Source organism: Hyaena hyaena, unplaced genomic scaffold (genome assembly GCF_003009895.1).
Source record: "Hyaena hyaena isolate Hyena2069 unplaced genomic scaffold, ASM300989v1 scaffold_570, whole genome shotgun sequence".
NCBI classification, from domain to species: Eukaryota; Metazoa; Chordata; class Mammalia; order Carnivora; family Hyaenidae; genus Hyaena; species Hyaena hyaena.
Window position 1 is genome coordinate 993,676 of NW_024081201.1, and position 14,149 is coordinate 1,007,824.

Here is a 14,149-nt window from a genome sequence, read left to right on the forward strand (position 1 = left end):
TTTGTATTCCAGGAGAGCTGCATTAGCCTATGCAGATCATCTGATGCTTATCTTCTAGGTATAAAGCCTTCTTGAATAGGGCCTATTAGATTTGTGATTACTTTATTTAGTCATGTAGCAAGTGCTCTGGTACCTATTATGTTACACCTACTCACATTGTATGAAAGGATATTTTTTACAATACTGCTAAGGGGGTAACATGCAATCTTGAATATGAGGCTATATGGATACATATAATAGGATAAAGGACTGTAGGCCGCCCTGATTCCAAACCACAGATAATATCCAGTGCTTTAAAAAATCAGTATAAACCATTTAAATGCATTACATTTATTCACAGTCTATTTCTGAATCTATTGGCTATAGAGTGTGCTGAAGGCAAAAAGAAGTTAATGTGTTGGTAAGCAACCTAAATTTTTATAAAGCTATTTTGAAAGTAACTCAATGCCACAGAAAGTAATATCGATTACTCCTTGCTTTTCAATTGACATTGCAGGGCTGCTCCAAAGTTCTATTCTTCAGTTCAGCATCTGCAAAAAAAGGAAGGCACAGAGCACCTCCATGGGAGATTTCTGGGTATTGCAATTACAAGTATTTTGGAACACGCCCTGAAAGACTAGTTTTCCCCCCCAAGTATTGATGAACACTTTGATGCTCTGTAACTAAACAATGGCATACAAGTGAAAAACTGAGTGCTGGAGAGTAAGGGAGGGCCAGATGATAATTTGGGGGGTTCCTACAAACTATATCTTATGGTACAACATAGTGTAGGGAGAAGGGCCTGGCCTTTGGAGCTAGTTTTCGTCTTCGCTCCATTCTTTACTTACCAGTGTAGTACAAATGGCACTGAGCTAGGGTTTTCTCATTCACATAAGGCAGTTACAAAACTCACTCCTCAAGTTGTTCTGAAGATCAAAAAAGGTAACATATATATAGAGAACTTAATAATATTTGATGCTCCATAAATGCCAGCTGCTTAATTATAATTAATGTTAATAATATATATATATATATTTTTTTTTTTCCCCCCAGTAATCCTAGGGAAGTCAAATCCAATGGCACACTGAGTATTCAGATTAGGCTTCATGACAGCATAATGGTAAAATAATGACATTCAGCAAAGTGCACTGTGAAAATTTACTTTGTGATTAACCTACACAGAATAAATGCACTTTTAAATCTATAGTAACTGACGACAGGGTTTCAATCTGAAAAAAACAAGCACAACTTAAATAGGTAAATAAATTAATAACAAATTTTCCATTATCATTAATTTTCTGTAGCAATCCAGTACATTTCATTGAGTACAAGAAATCTGGTATTTCTTTCCCAGCTATAGGAAACTGGTTATACATGCTTGCAAATTAAAAAACAAAAAAAAAAACCCCAAAAACAACCAGTTAATGAGCAGTTGCTAGTTTAAATGCACAGAATATAGTAAAATTCAAAAAGACTCAGCTTCAGCAGAATTTTCTATTTCTATAGTCAGTTTATTTTTTTAAGTTAATTTCCAAATAGATACTCTCTTTTGAAGCATACTGCATAATTTTTCTTAATAGTTGGAAAAGTACATTTGGACTCTTAAGTGAAGCAATTTCTAAAGAAAACACATGATCCAAACCTGAAGCTAAAACCCTAAGTTCATATACAGAAATGTACACAATATTCCCAGGATATATGTAAACAGATAGAGCCACTCAGTAAATGGTACTGGGCTCTGGTAATAGTATAATCCACTCTCATTAGGCATCTCCCTCTTGTGCATTAATATGTGACATCATACTCTCATATAACATTTCATAACGGAGTGAAATAAAAAGCCCCTCCAGATTGCAACTGTAAGATAATCAGATTCTGTAGTGCTCATTATGGCTGCAATTATGTAACAAAACTCTCCAAATATAGTTCAGTTATTGCAGTTATTAATCATTCTGGTTTTGTTTCAAGTACTTGCTTTATAGCTTGCTGGATAGACTCCATTATTCTACAAGCTGAATGTCGAAAGTCAAACTTGTGCATGTGAATCTGCTGTTCTAACAGCCTTTCAACATAATTTACCCTTTTAATTTGTATCTGTGAATACAAAAAAAAAAGTGGAGAAATAAAGCTGGTGTCAATAGAGTCACTGACCTTTGCAGTAAACAGAAGACAGTCCTTAGCGGAAAACAACGTGGCAAATAAGAAACCTATTTTCTAGAACTAGAAATAGTGCTGCTTAAGAAGTTAGTCTCAGAATACTGATTAGTTCTTACAGAAAAAGATGGGGGGTGGGACTTCAAAAGAATCTGTATATTTGATAAGGAGAAAAATTATAAAAGGGCAGCAAATGTGCATTCTTAAAGGTTCAAAGTAGCAACATCATGAATATTGGTATTGAATGTATTCCTAAATATATTATGCATAAAACCATGTATTCTGATTAATTTAACTACAAAATGCCAACTGAAAGACAGCAGATTTATTATACAGAACAAACACCATCTGTAACACCTTAAGCCAGTGCTATAGATGTATTTTTAGGGAAAAAAATACACCTGGAAAATTCTCAAGCCTAGATTCTGAGATGCCAAGTATTAACTAAATAGGATTCCAAATAGACCCAGGGAAAATGACTCCATAATTATTGAAATGTTAAAACAGAGAGAGCTCAGAAAAACAAATATAATAATACACTGACATGGCTTACAAAATGCATGTCACCAATATCACGTAGTCCATGATTTTTTCAATTTGGCTACATACATTGGGCCCCAGGCTTTGCCTTTATCTGGTATCACCAAGAGTCCACACTCCTGGCCAGTGGGAGCAAATGTGAAGTCTTGGGAGCAAGTCCTTGCCATTTCCTTAATGTCCACGGGCATGATGTTACTGTAGGAGTTTAAAATTTCACTGATGACATCTTGATTTTCTGCCTTGGAAAGTGTGCAAGTAGAGTAAACAAGTAACCCTCCAGGGCGTAAGGCCTTAATTGCAGACCTGTGTGTAACCAGGAAAATGAAGAAGTTTGGTTAGATGCGTTAAAAGAAAACTATGAAGTCAGAGGTCAAGGAAGCTTATGTATTTGAAATTAACCTTACTCTAACTCAGGCTGCAATAACTTTGGATATTTTCCAGCCTTACAACTATTTATATCTAGTGTCTCCCTGGATGACTCAAGAAAAATGATAATCAGATTAATAAACATGGGGAAAACAGGCAGTGTTTGACCGGTTCCTTGTTTTGTTTTTTTAAGAATAGGAAGATGGGTGGGATGCCTGGGTGGCTCAGTGAATTAAGCATCTGACTTCAGCTCAGGTCAAGATCTCTTGGTTTGTGAATTCAAGCCCCACACTGGGCTCTATGCTGACAGCTCAGAGCCTGGAGTCTGCTTTGGATTCTGTGTCCCCCTCTCTCTCTGCCCCTCCCCAACTTGTGTGCTCATGCTCGCTCTCTCTCAAAAATAAATATAAAAAAATAGAATAGGAGGATGGGGGTAGAGTATGGTTAATGGGTTTGTCTTTGAATATACTGAGTGGTACTAATAGGTAGGTGAGAAGAAAACATCTGAACTTCAGGAAAGGAGTTAGGGTTCAGTGATAGCTGAAGTCATGGTAGTAAATAGGATTTCCCAGGAAAAGAGCAAGAAAATAAGTGGCCTGGGGTGACTGGACGGCTCTGTTAAGCATCTGAGTCTTGATTTTGGCTCAGGTCATGATCTCACAGTTCAGGAGTTTGAGCCCTAAATCAGACTCTGCACTGACTGTGCGGAGCCTGCTTGGGACTCTTTCTCCCTATCTGCCCCTCCCTGGCTTGCTCACTCTCTCTCTCTCTCACTAGCTCTCTTTCTCAAAAATTAATAAACAGACTTAAAAAAAAAGAAGTACAGAAAATATGTAGACTAAGGACAGGCACTAAGAGAATACTTATATTTAAAGGGAGGCAAAACTTAGAAAGGAAATAAAGGCAGCTTCACCAGATGAAAAGTGTAGTTTTGAGAAAAGATGGAAAGGAAGGTATTTTTTTGTTTATTTCATTTTTTAAATTTTTTTTTTAGGGGAAGATTTGAACATATTTGTAAAAGTAGATCCAGGAGAACAGTCCCAGGACTTCAGACTGCAAATGAAAGAGCTTCAGAAAAGATGGGACTACAACTCTTCATCTTAAACAATGTGGGAGCATGAGCAGGGAACTAGGATGTTCTATGGTAAATAAAAGTTCATGACAGAAAGCCTTGATAATAAGAGGGGGTGGGAGGTAAGGTAATTTACTGGGAGAGAAAACTAGAAAAGTCTTAGTCCTGCTGCTGTGGTGATAGGCTCTGAGCAATTACTACTCAAGATTTTTTTCTTCAAAGAAATCCATGTTCTAGAATCTATACTAGATTTAAGTGTACAGACAGCCCCATGTCTCACATCTGTATTTAAACAACTAGAGCATGGGCCATTACCTGAGGTCTATAATAAAGAAACCCATGATCAAAATAAGTTCAAATTTTATTCTCTATTCTCAATTATTAAAGGATCGAAGAATTCTAACTCGAAACAAAGAACCTGAGGACAAGGTTTCCATTCCTGAAACCTCCTAGACACTCTTAAACATAAGGTAAAAAATATATACATATGTACGCACTCAAAACAATAAATAGGACAGAATTACTAGCTAACACAGTAATCAAAGATACTGGTTACAGTATCTTTGATACATTTCTGAAAGATGACATGCAGATAGGGGAGTGGCAGCAGATCACCAGAGTGGAGAGAGCCTCTCGTGGTGAGGACAACAGCCACAGAGGGCATAATTTGACCTGTTGAACTACAGAAGAGTTTGGGACCAGGAAATACCAGATGTAATGCGATGGGAGTAAAAAGTGAAAACAAAGATACTGATTCAAAGCATATATAAGAAACCATGGAGGGGCGCCTGGGTGGCTCAGTCGGTTAATACCTAATTTTTGCTCAGGTCATGATTCTCTCTTCCTCTGTCTCTGCTCCTCCCCTGTTTGTTCATTCTCTCTCTCTCTTTCTCTCTCTCTCAAAAATAAACTTAAAAAAATACATCACCATTAAGAAAAAAAAAAAAACATACTCCCATATATGACAAAGTCAGGCAGCCAGGTAAAAAGTTGGAAAGTTTTTATCTAAGGAAGTTGAATACATTGTGTGGGGAGAGCTAAGGCAGCCACTCTAAGTGTTTGCCCCCAAAACCAAAGACCTCTACATTTTACCTGGAAGGGAACCTCCAGGGTAACTGCCAGCTTCTCATAAAGTGACATCACGAGGCAAACAATTCCACCCCTATAATAATGGGACTTTATTGTCCCATTCAACAAAAATGTACAACCTGCCAGACAATTTTAGGTGAAAAATCCTTAAGCAACATGTAAGAGCAAGAACAAAATAAACAAACGACAACAACAAAAATGACCTAGGAAGAAACAGGAAACTCAGAAAACAAGACACATAGTAAGACCTAATAAATGCAGAAAGATCAGCAAAGATACAGCACGCGTAGAACAATAACAGAACGCCATGAGACAGGATGAAGAAAAGGGTTCTTAGGTATGAACTATATTTTCATCAAGATAAAGAATATTTTGTAGAAGTATTTGGAAGTTAAGGTTGAAGAAATCTTCCAAAAAAAGAACAGAATGACCAAAAATAAGACAAATAAGATCAAGTAGATCCAAATTTCAATTAATAGGCATATTAGAAAGGTAATACAGAGAATTGGAAGTGAGGGACATTAAATCAATGAAATATTAAGAGAAATTTACAGAGATAAAAGGAGTGTTCAGAAAGAAAGAAGTCATCAATAGGCGAGAATTATTACTTATTGAGCATCTATTCTGTTGCTGTGCATTGTTCTAGAAGTTAGGTATATATTAAAATAGAACAACAACGGCAACAACAATACCCCTTGCTTTCACGAAGCTAACATTCTAGATAGGGGGAGACAGAATATTTAAAAAATAGTATCAATAGGAAGTCTGTTGTGAGCTAAATTGTGTCCCCCCAAAAATCATTTGTTGAAGTCCTAAACCCTAGTACCTCAGAATCTTACTGTATTTGGCGATAGGGTCTTTGAAAAGGTGATTAAGTTAAAATGAGATCTTTAGGGTGGGCCCTACTCCAATATAACTGGTGTCCTTATAAGAGGAGGAAATTTGGACAGAGTTACAGAGGGAAGACCATGTGAAGACACAAGGGGAAGACAGATGTCTACAAGCCAAACTGAGAGTCTTCAGAAGAAACCAACCCTGGGGACCCTGATCTCAGTCTTCTTTCCTCCAGATCTGTGAGAAAATAAACTTTTGTTTAAGCCACACAGTTTATGGTACTTTATAGTAGTCCTAGAAAACTAATACAAAGTATATACGCACCAAAGGACAACTTGTGAGTATGTGTGTAAACAAATACATTTACACACACACATATATATATACACAGATACATATACATATATACACAGTCTATATATACAGTAAAAACTTGATTGTAAGTAACTTGCTCTGCAAGTTTTCCACAAAACAAGCAAATATTTCTAGTAATGTTTTGATAAATGAGCAATGTCTTGCAATATGAGTAGTACACGAAGCCAAATGTCACATGATCACAACTGAACCAATGGTTCTCGAAATTCTCTTTGATACACAAGTGCTTTGGATTACAAGCATGTTTCTGGAAAGAATTATGCTCGTAAACTAAGGTTTTACTGTATATGTGTGTATGTGTGTTTGTGTATTTTTTCCTCAGTCCTCCAGTCCTCCAATTCTCTGGAAACAATGACTGCATGTCCAACAATTTAACTCAATTCTGACATTATTCACATGGAGTTAGTGTCAAATCCCACAGGGAAAGGGCTAAGCCCTACAAGTTCCCCTCCAGAGGACAACCGGAAGCCTAGACCTCTGGTATTTCTGACTAATCTGCCATATATTTAAGGTTGTCCTTGGGTTCAACAATTTGGTAGAACGGCTCACAGAGCTCAGGAGTTTACTTACTAGATTACTGTTTTATTATGAAAAGATACAATTCAGGAACAGCCAGATGGAAGAGTTGCAGGGAACAAAGTATGAGTAAAGGGGTGCAGATTTGCTGTGCGCTTTCCAGGCACGTCACCCTCCCAGCACCTCCTCCTCACCAAACTGGAAGCCCTCCAAGGCCTTCCATTAGGGTTTTTTAGGGAGGCTTCATTAAGGAGGTGTAATTGATTAAAACATTAGCCACTGGTGATTTAACCCAATCTCTCTGGAGGAGGAGGCAGATGGGAGGGAAGCTGAAAGTCCCAACCCTCTAAACACATGGTTGGTTCCCACGAAGTCCTTAGACACTTTGTAAAAGCCACCTCATTAACATAAACTAAGGTGTGGCTGAGAAAAGCTCAATAACAAAAGTTCCTTTCATCTTTACAAAAACCAAGTATTATAACAAAAGATGCCTATCCCTTTTAACACAGAGGAAATTTTTAAAGGAAATTCTAGGAGCTCTGGCCAGGGTCCAGGAACACAGACCAAATATATTTTCACAATATCACAGTTTGCCTATTTTTTTTTTTAATCTAGAAATAGGTACTATGAAGAAAATTCATTCAAGATAAGAGGCTTGGACAGAGGAGGGGACAGCAATTATAAATGGTGTAGTTAGAATAGGATGACATTTCAGGGAGTGACAGTTGAACAAAGACCTGAGGAGGTAAAGTGGCCATGCAAATATCTGAGGGAAGAGCATTCCACACAAAAGGAATAGCCAGGGCAAAAACCCTGAAGCATACTTGAGGAAAGAGAGGCTACCGTGGCTAGAGCAAGGTGAGCAAAAGTGTATCTGTTGGGAGCTATTCTGAGCCTACTAGTCAAGAAAGCTCCTGGTGAGGTTAAAGCAAGTTTGCACGGTCTCCTGCCAACCAGATGACCACTGATATCCACCTCCACTCAATTATTTCTGCTTGAGCACCAACCCCCAAGGTACCTTGTTGATTGGTATCGGGAATGACTTGTCCCCTTATTCCGGCCTTGGTGTGATGATTGCACCTTGTGAAGGAACTTATTGTGGGAACTTCTTCTTTTGATTATGGGAACAGACATCATGTCTCCAGCAGGTTCTGTTTCCCTCTAAACTTTCCCTTGCCCTATGAACAGGCTAATGACCCTTACTCTTAAAGATTGACCTTTACATGTACAATTCTGTTTCTATGGTTGCATTAGTCCAAGAGGTTCATACAGCTCAACATGTAAATCAGCTAACCAAAAATGTCTCTCATGCCCTAGCTATTCAAGAAATCATAAAACTAGACACAAAGGTAAATGCACTCGAAGAGGCTATTCTATGTATTGGAAATGAACTAAACTCTTTAAAGGTATGGTTGGCTCTCTGGTGCAATAAAGCATATAACTGGAAAACCAAGTCTTGCCCGGAGACAAAGAGCCTAACTTAGAGAGAAGGAACAGATAAGGACAGAAGAGAAGTTAGTACATACACCTTTGCTAACTGATGGTGTATAGCAGCCCCTTCCCTAGGCCTACTTTCCACAAACACCTTCCCTTACCCTGGCAGCTGTGATGAGGATGGATAAGAGTATCTACAAACCTATGACTTAATCTTAGTGTTATTAAAATGTGAACACCCTGTTATTTTCTTAGTTACTCAACCTCAGTATAACTGGGGCAGTTCTGCAAGAAGACTTCCGTAAAACCTGTTTCTGACAATTTTCCAAAAACATCTTATCACAGAGAGCTATCCATTGTAAAAATTCCATTTTCTGATGCCATGTTAACATTTGACCTATAAATAAAGACACCAAAACTGACAGAGCAGAGATGCCTGCCTGGTGATCAGAAAGAATCTTGGGGCTCTCTCCCTCCCTCCCTCACTGACACCGTCCATCCTTCAGGGACCCCTGGACCCGCTGGAGCTGGACTCCGGCAGGTGGTAGGATGAGGTAAGATCAAAGAGCCAAGACAGGGGGGTGCAGGAGGGTTTATATTAATACTGTAAAAGCTTCAGTCTTATAATGAACAAAAAAAACCCATACATACTTAGATACATTAATGTTAAACTTTAGAACTTCAAGAATAAAAGATGCTAAATGCCTCCAGAAAGAAAAATGGGTCACCAAGAAGGGTTTGAAAACTGACTGGCATCGATGGCATAGCTCACCCCAAACCCTGGGAAAAAAAGCAATTTAAAGTGGATGCTGTTTACTGCCAAACTGTCAAATAAATATATAGGAGAAATACGGAAGCTTTTCAGATATCTGATGACACAAAAATTTTACCTCTAGCAAAATGAGGAGGTAAATCAAGAAAGGGAAGAAACGTGATACTGAAAGTAGTAAATGCAACACAGGAAAGCAGTGAGGAGAGTAAAGTTCCAGAATAATGACTACTCAGGAGCCCTAGAGATAACTACTCCAGGCTACAATGACATGGAGATCATTAAAGGGAAATGAGAAGGGACAGAAGAGATAAAATGACTGAAAACTAAGGAAAACCTTGACGATTTGGTATATGCAACTAGGCTGGGGAAAGGGAGAAAAAGAGGAGAGAGATTTTCCCATCAAACTGGACTGAAGGAAAATTTTCCTTTCAGTGGCACTCGATCATTACATTGAGCCAACAGAAAAGAAAATTTAATTCTAACATATCAGTCCATTCTGCAATGAACAATATTTACAGAATTCACATACACTGATTATTGGCCTTCAATGTTCAGCATCATTCCATAGACTGATCTTTGTAATGCTTCAGAACAGACTTTTACATCCCAGAAAGAATACTGTCCACCCAAACATAAAGGTACAGACACTGGGAAGAAGGGAGGGAGAAATGGAAGGCTGGATGGGAGTACAAATATTCTTATAACACACAGATAGAAACCAAGAGACAGTGGCATGATTATTGCAACAAAGAATAAAGCCTGATGTATGTCAGAGACACATTCCAATACTAACAGAACAAGAAGCGTAAGTATAAGCATGCAGTACTAAGTTTCTAGGCTGAATGAGGGAGAAACTGAGAAACTGGGTGAGAACCCAGGGTATATGGCGGTGTGAGGAGGTAAGCGTGGCATATGAGGGACAAAGTCTAGCAAGAAGTCAGCAGTTCATGTCCAAAGTTGTTAGATTAAGAAATGACAGCTAAGCGTACTAGTCAGAGGTTTGAGAGTTGTGTACAGAATAAGTAAAGAACAGAAATAATTAGAAATGGTTGCCTATTAGGAATAAGACAAAGGAAAGAGGGAGGAGGGGTAGGGGTAAATTTCCTTTAACTAAAAGCTCATTTATATTTCCAATTTTTACCCGTATGTGTAATTCTCTAGTACAAATTAAAGGAGCTATGACAGTAGGATAAAAACCAAAAATGTTCCTACAGACGCCAGTTAATTTTTTTTCTTTTTTACTCTTAAGGAATTAACTCTCTAGAAAATGTATTCCCTGAGGTTACAGATAAATAAATTTTATGGTATTCAGAATTTCTAGTTTCCTCATGTATTCCTTTACTGATTAAAAAATATTTGGAGTGGTGCCTGGGTGGCTCAGTAGGTTAAGCCTCTGAGTTTGGCTCAGGTCATGATCCCACAGTTCCTGAGTTCAAGCTCCACATCGGGCTCTGCACTGACAGCTCAGAGCCTGGAGCCTGCTTCAGATTCTGTGTCTCCCTCTCCTCCCCTTGCCTGTTCATGCTCTCTCAAAAATAAACATTAAAAAAAATTTTTTTAATATTTGGGGAGTTCCTTACCACTGAAAGCTTACTTAATCTTCAGTGTTTGTTGGCAGTTTTTTTTTTTTTTTTTTTAAATATTTTTTATTTACTTCTAGGAGAGAGAGAGACACCGTGAGCAGGGGAGGGTCAGAGAGAGAGGGAGACACAGACTCTGAAAGAGGCTCCAGGCTCTGAGCTGGCAGTCAGCACAGAGCCCGATGCGGGGCCCGAACCCACGAACCGCGAGATCATGACCTAAGCGAAAGTCGGACGCTTAACCAACTAAGCCACCCAGGCGCCCCTGTTGGCAGTTTCTAAAGAATTTCTTATATGTACCTTCTTACTCCTCACTGTGCCCTAAATATCCCACCCCCTCCCACACACACAAGGCTCCTATCTAGACACCAGATACGTGAACCATTAATGTATTTACATTTGTGAAGAGCCTGTGGTAGGAAGAATAAAGGCTGCCCCCCAAAGTTGTCCATATCCTCATCCTCAGAACCCTTAAACATGTCACATTAGGTGGCAAATGGGTATTTGTGGATGTGATTAAATGAAGGAAACTGAGACAGGAAGATTATTTTAGATTATCTGAGTATGCCCAATGTAATCCCTCAAATCCTTACAAATCAAAAAGGCAGGAGGTAAGTCAGAGAAAGAGTTCATAAGTGAACCTAAGGCAGGAGTGGCAGGATTGCTGGCTGAAGACCATAAGCCGAGGAATGTGAGCTGCATCTGGAAACTAAAGGTAAGGAAACAATTCTCCATCTTAGTCCTTTAGGCTACCATAACAAAAATAACAGACTGGGTAGCTTAAACAATAGACATTTATTTCTCACAGTCTAAAGGTAGGAAGTCCAAGATCAAGGTACCAGCAGGTTCGGTGTCTGGTGAGGACCTGGTTTCTGGTTCAGTGATAGGCCTGTGTCCTCAATGGCAGAAGGGGTGAGGGAGGTCTCTGGGGTCTCTTTTATAAGGACGCAAATCCCAATAATGAGAGCTCCACCCCCATAACCTAATTACCTCCTTATTATCCACCCCCTTAAACCATCACCTTTAGGATTAGGATTTTAACAAAATTTGGGGAAGACACAAATGTTCAGTCTATTGCACTCACGTAGAACACCCAGAAGAAATTGCAGCTTTACCAGGGCCTTGAATTTGAACTTAGAACCTTCAGAAGTGTAAGATAATAAACTTGTGTTACTTTAAGCCACTAACTTTGTGTAATTTGTTATAGCAACAATAAGGAATTATTATACACCTAGTGATGGTTTTTAAAATTTTTCTTTTATAGTAACATACTAAGGCATCAGAAGATGCCTTGATTTTGTTAAAATTGTGTAAGTTACAAATACACTCATTTTGGATCATTTTCTGATTAAAACAATGGTGTAAGATTTTCCTTAAAAACTCAGATTACTGTGTAAGGGATATATGCAGTTTGAACGCAGATCTTTTAACGCCCACTAAAAGGACTATTTTGTTCCTGGTTCCACAATTAGCAAAACCAATGCCTCATCAAGTAAGTATAATTATTTCTTATTACAATTATACAAAAGTACACAGAAGTCTTATCATTTACAAACAATATGTTCCCGGCCTAATGGAAATTTAAATTAATTTCTACAATGCTGGCTAATTCTTCTGGTGGTTTTTTTTTTTTTTTTTTTTTAATTCCAACATTCTTAACTTATGTTTCTAAAATTAGGCTGGTATAAGGTAACTGGTCACATTAATTTCTACAGAAGGAAATTGTGTGTGGCCTTCTTACAAATTGTGTTAATCTCAACACCATAGGGCAAAACGTTAGAGATTCCTGTAAAATGGTTGTTGCTATTTGGCTGCTGCAGATGGTTGTCTGAATACCATTTTTGTTCTTTTGCTTGTAGTAGTTATAGATTTCAAAAATACCATGATTCTGTATTAAAAGATCAAGGAAGCAGTACCTGGGTGGCTCAGTCAGTTACGTGTCCGACTTCCACTCAGGTCAATGTCTCATGCTGGTGAGTTCAAAGCCCTTGTCAGGCTCTGGGCTGACAGCTCAGAGCCTGGAGCCTGCTTCAGATTCTGTGTCTCCCTCTTTCTCTGCCCTTCCTTTCACTTGTGATCTCTCTCTCTTTCAAAAACTAAATAAACATTAAAAAAAAAAAAAAAAAAAAAAAAAAAAAAAAAAAAAGATCAAGGAAAATAGTGTGAAAAACTCATTCCCAAGGTTCAAACAGCTGAGAATTGTTAGAAAGTATAAAGATATCTTCATAATGAACATTTATCAAAACATATAATAGTTTCTTCACTTTTGACACATAAGTGGCAAAAGGTACTTAATTTTAGTTAAGGCTACAGTATATAACAACTCTATAATCAGATTAGCTCAATGATTTAAAAACCAATACTTCTGGTATTGGCATCCTGATAAATTAAGATAATTTAGGATGTGTTTTACAATATACTAAGTGAAATTAAACACTTCTAAAATATAAGTACTTAAATATGCACTACTTTGCCTACTACAGTAGTGTCTACGATAAATCATCTGATCCTATAATAATTCACACATACTTTGAAACAGCCCATAAGAATCAAGTAATTATTACTTCATCACAATCATAAAAAGACTATAATTTTTAAAACAGTTAGACAGTAGGGTGGGAGAATGCTGTGATGCTTCAAGACAAAGACGATTACAATCAGAATGGAAGAAAGATACTGCTTAATAGATCTTAACAAGCACAGTAAGAAATTTAAAATTCCAGAGAGAGGGAAAACACATTTAAAAGTCAGAGAGACTTGAATAATAGACATAAACTGGCAAAGTTGTGGTCATGACCATATAAATACGTAAGTCAGGACTAGAGAAGAAAAATAAGACATGTTGGATCTGGATCTGGGTTCTGGTAGAAGGCAAAAGGGTTCTCTATGTTTGTGTACATTTCTGTCCATGTAAATTTCTTTTTTTGTTTGTTTGTTTGCTTGCTTGCTTATTTTTTAATAATACTAAAAAAACTAAGCAACTAAGCAACATCCATTTTGGCATAATGGTATCCTCTCCAGATGAGCTGTGGACCCCTGGTTTATCAATGTCTGTAAACTTCACAGCCTAACAAGAACCTGAGTAATAGGATATTTTTCACCTATGACAGAACACTAACTCTACTGCAACGAATTACTACAAACCAAGTTGTATTAAGACTGGCATCATTTACCATTAATTATAACAGATGCCAGAGAGATGGTCAGCAGAGCTGTCTAATTGTACTTGCCAGCAGAAGGCAGAAAAAGATGTCATGGCTGACTACAACAGGTGGAGCAGAAGTATTATTTTGATCAGATTAGGTAGAAGGCTAACCTAGTACCTTAAACTGAAATAGAAACTAAGTAGACATTATCTTGGGTTAGCTATATTATTGAATACACATGTCTAACCATAATGCAGAAATGGGAGAAGTACTTTTAAAGGAAGCAGATATG

At 37.8% G+C, this 14,149-nt stretch overlaps 1 protein-coding gene across 4 annotated transcripts in view; it reads right to left on the bottom strand.

Moving 5' to 3' along the window:
• Positions 1-345: 345 nt before the first annotated feature.
• Positions 346-14,149, bottom strand: part of NSUN3 (NOP2/Sun RNA methyltransferase 3) — a 61,080-nt gene continuing 47,276 nt past the window's right edge. For 2 of the 4 annotated variants that reach the window (XM_039256382.1, XM_039256381.1), the window contains exon 6: positions 2,437-2,976. In XM_039256382.1, the coding sequence (XP_039112313.1) occupies positions 2,706-2,976 (271 nt within the window). In that variant the 3' untranslated portion in view covers positions 2,437-2,705. Of the gene's footprint in view, positions 531-827; positions 906-2,436; positions 2,977-14,149 lie in introns of those variants that run through there. The other 2 variants (XR_005532506.1, XR_005532505.1) reach the window with 2 other exon arrangements.